General features: G+C 42.1%; 1 protein-coding gene across 1 annotated transcript; it reads left to right on the top strand.

The window, feature by feature from the left end:
• Positions 1-613: 613 nt before the first annotated feature.
• On the top strand, positions 614-2,179 carry TEOVI_000822600 (Trypanosomal VSG domain/Trypanosome variant surface glycoprotein C-terminal domain containing protein, putative; the record flags this gene model as incomplete). Its single annotated transcript, XM_067220315.1, has 1 exon — positions 614-2,179. The coding sequence occupies one exon, from the start codon at positions 614-616 to the stop codon at positions 2,177-2,179; it is 1,566 nt and encodes a 521-aa protein (XP_067076416.1).
• Positions 2,180-3,751: the final 1,572 nt, after the last annotated feature.

Genomic DNA, 3,751 nt, shown 5'->3' with positions numbered 1-3,751 from the left:
CATTTGTTCTGCTGACAAACCATAATATTACCTGGTGAAGACAAGGAACTTTGAATAATAGACTGTCCATTATTATTCGGCGTAGGTAGATTGATAATGGGGACCCTGGCGATGCCGACCACATCAAGGTGGTGTCAGGGTCCAGTACCCCGTATCATCGGGGGAAGCCAAGAGTCATCAGCATTCCTCTCTTTTCGAACACTGCTGTGCTCCGGCTACGGCATCATAAAGGACAGGGATCAGCAGCGTCTTGCTGGGACACCGTCTTTTATTTGTCGGTCCCTGGGCATGTGCCAGCGTGCCGTCAGCAGTATCATCCGCACTAAGATGCTGCTGTCCGGTGATAATGGGAAGAACGTAATGCCATGGTGTGATTGTGCGTTGTGTAGTGGAAAAGCGGAACCTAATGGTAAATATCAGATTCTATTCATTCAAGAATGTGAAAAGATAGTGCAAGTAACTGTTAAGAATGTGAGACCACGTTCTTCAGCGAAAGCATGCCGCAACATATAACCGAAAGAACCTCTAATGTACAACATAACCCATAAAAGAGCAACATCAAACTTACTCTACTATACAATTTTCTCTCTCAACGCAGTAAAAAAGCCAACAGATGCAAATGGCGACGTTGCTTCTAATAGCAGCTCTAGTACTGTCTTTATCGGCACTAAAACGTGTACAATCTAACAGCGCCGACAATGACAACATAGAGCCATTTTCGGCACTCTGCGCGCTAGCTAACTTAGCACAAACTCAACCGGCAGCAATAACTGACGACACACAAAATAAGCAACTCACCCTAGACATACTCGCAGCAAACCTCAGTGTTAGTGACCAAAACTTCACCAACGCCGTTCTAGAGGACAAGGATTGGAGCAGCCTAACAGCGCAAGAAAAGGCGGACAGACCAGGGTGGGAAAATAACTGGCCGCTGTACAAGGAAGCCAAATCAACTCCCAAAACACGAACCAAAGAGGCTCAAGCACTATGGGCGACCCTAGCGCCGACCGAGAAAACCGCGAACCGGGTTAGACTTTTGTCTCAACATGCGCTAGAACTCTTTAAGGTAGCACAAAGCAAATCCAAAGAGCTTTCCATGACCGACGTAACGGCAGAACAGAACTTAGCCCTGTATGGCACCATAACAAAACCGGCGGAATTCAAGCCAATACCAGCAAGCAAAACCAGAGAAGACAGCTGTGGCAAAAGCGGCGCCGATGCCGACAACAAAGCCGGCAGCTCAATCTACCTGGACATAACTTGTTTATGTGCTAAACATGGAACGAGCACAGCAACACACGGCAAGGCATGCGTTAACACGTGCACCGCTACAAACCTGGACACACCACCGGCCGCGGACACAAACTACCTCGCCGAAGCAGACAACCTACTCAAGTGCTGCCAAGCGTTTTCGCCGCACCACGAACTAAACGAAGCAACGGTCACGTCGGCGCTGGCGACATTCATAGGAAAATTGAAACACAAGCAGGGCAGCACCACCAAGCAAAATTACGTACTTGGCGAGCTAGACACCACCGGCGAAGCTGGCTGCACCGGCAACAAAGCTAGCAATGGAGGCAAGTGTGCCGCCTACAAACCGGAGCTTTTCACCAAAGGAAAGGCTGGGATACCATGGGCTGAGCACCTAGTGAATACTGCACAGAAGCTGCAAAACAAGTACAAAACCCTAAGCGCACTTCATACAATTGAAGCCCAGCTGCGTTTAATAAACGCAACAGTCCACAGCTATCTATACCAAAATCCCGTCCAGGTCCTCAGCACAACAGCCCCAGTAGTAAAGAAACAGCTCCCCACGGAAGCAGAATGCAACAAACATACAAAAAGCGAAAAATGCAATGATCCCTGCAAGTGGAACGGCAATGCCACTGATGCAAACAAAAAGTGCTCATTAGATCCAGCAAAAGCAGCAGAACAACAAGCAACCAAAACAGTAGGAGCAGGTGCAGGAGCTGCAACCACATCTGGATGTGCAAGGCACCAAAATCAGCCTGATTGTGAAAGTGACAAAACAGGCGAGAAACAAAATTGTGCATGGAGGAAGGGTAAAGATAATGAGGATGACAAGGATACAGAGAAATGCCGAAATGGTAGTTTTCTCCTAAACAAGCAATTCGCTCTCAGCGTGGTTTCTTCTGCATTTGTGGGCTTGATTTTCTAAACAAATTTCCCCTCTTTTTAAAAAAAAAACTTTGCTGTTTGATATATTTTAACACCTTACAATTTCCCGAAAATAATGTGTGTTCGTCAAATTGTGACTCTGTAAAATTTCCTGATGGGTGAATTTTTTTTTCCTTGTTTTTTGTTGAAAACGAATAAAGAAGAAAAGAATGAAGGAAGGTCAGGGTTAAATTTTCTAGCAAACATTGTTAGGGTAAATTTTTGGTCTTTCATTTCGGCATTTTTAGGTTTTTGATTTTAAGAGTTAATTTTTATTTTTTTAGGGTGAAGAGTGCCAAATTTTTTTTGCGGCGCGCTGCATTTCTTTTGGTGTACAACCAGGCACACCGCGCAGAGTGTCCAGATTTCCCGGTGGTGTTTAGCCGTTTAGGGTTAGGGTTAGGGTTTTCATTGTCTTCTCACTAAAAATATTTTTATTTACTAGCAGTAAAGCGTCGAGACTTTTCACTTTTTTCTTAATGGTGCAGCAGCTCTTTTGTTATGCGGACCCTAACCCTTATTCGCCGCTAAGCCATGCAACGGCGCTTAATTTTTTTTAAATGCCAGATTTTATCTTTTTGGGATTCATTTTTTAAATTTATTTCCATATTTTTTGATGATGCACCGGCTCTTTTTTTTTAACAACAAGGTTGCCACTTACTTCTACTGCAGACGTCAGCGTTTTTTTTTACTTTCATTTTTATCTCCACATCGTTACACTTATGTTCATTTTGCTTTTGTGAATTTCAGCTCTGCATTTTGCTGTGCGCAAGCCTTCAAATTTTTCCTTCTTTTTGTTTTACGCTGGCGCGTGGAAGTTTACTACGGGATACGATTTGTTTTCAAGGGGGTAATAAATTAAAAACACTAATATATGGGGAGAAAGATTAATAAAATTAGAAATTAACCTTCAGCATCGCAATCTGTTGCCTCAACCCGACGGCTTCCGCCGCTCAACTGCCAGGGGTGCGTTTTTAACTCCAGATCAGACGAGGACAAAAAGTGCACATTGATTGAGAATGCCAAACAAGCAGAAACAGGAACAGGAGATACAACAACAGATAGGTGCGCTTCCGCCAAAACTTCTGAAGAATTCACCAAAATAACTGGCGCAATTCCTCAAGGAAAGAAAGCTTTTTGTGGTTGCATTACTTACATTGATGGCGCTGGCCCAGTAACTCCTGTTTTTTTATCTCTTCCAGTTTGCTTGTAACAAAAAATTTGCTCTGATGGCTGCTGTTTTTGTGAGTATAGTATATTTTTTTGAATTCTAAGAATTGTTCTCATTTTTATTAAAAGTTACTTTGGTTTGTAGAGTTTTCTGAATTTTTTTTTAAATTTCTATAAATTTGATTTATTTTAGCATGTTTTTATGAAAATATGAAGATTTACAAAGTGTCAACAGATGGAAATTTTAGTAAAATGTATATCACAGGATCATATGGATGTAAAGTAGTTTGTGATAGGGTATTAAAAACGACGTCTATTATAATTTGCAAATTAGGCTTGCTTTATTTGTTTAACGGATATTAGTCGGCGTTATAATAAAAATAATAATAATAATAATAATAAT

This window comes from Trypanosoma equiperdum, assembly GCF_001457755.1.
Source record: "Trypanosoma equiperdum strain OVI genome assembly, contig: ctg_1112, whole genome shotgun sequence".
NCBI lineage: Eukaryota > Euglenozoa > Kinetoplastea > Trypanosomatida > Trypanosomatidae > Trypanosoma > Trypanosoma equiperdum.
This window is presented reverse-complemented; position numbering and strand designations above follow the sequence as displayed.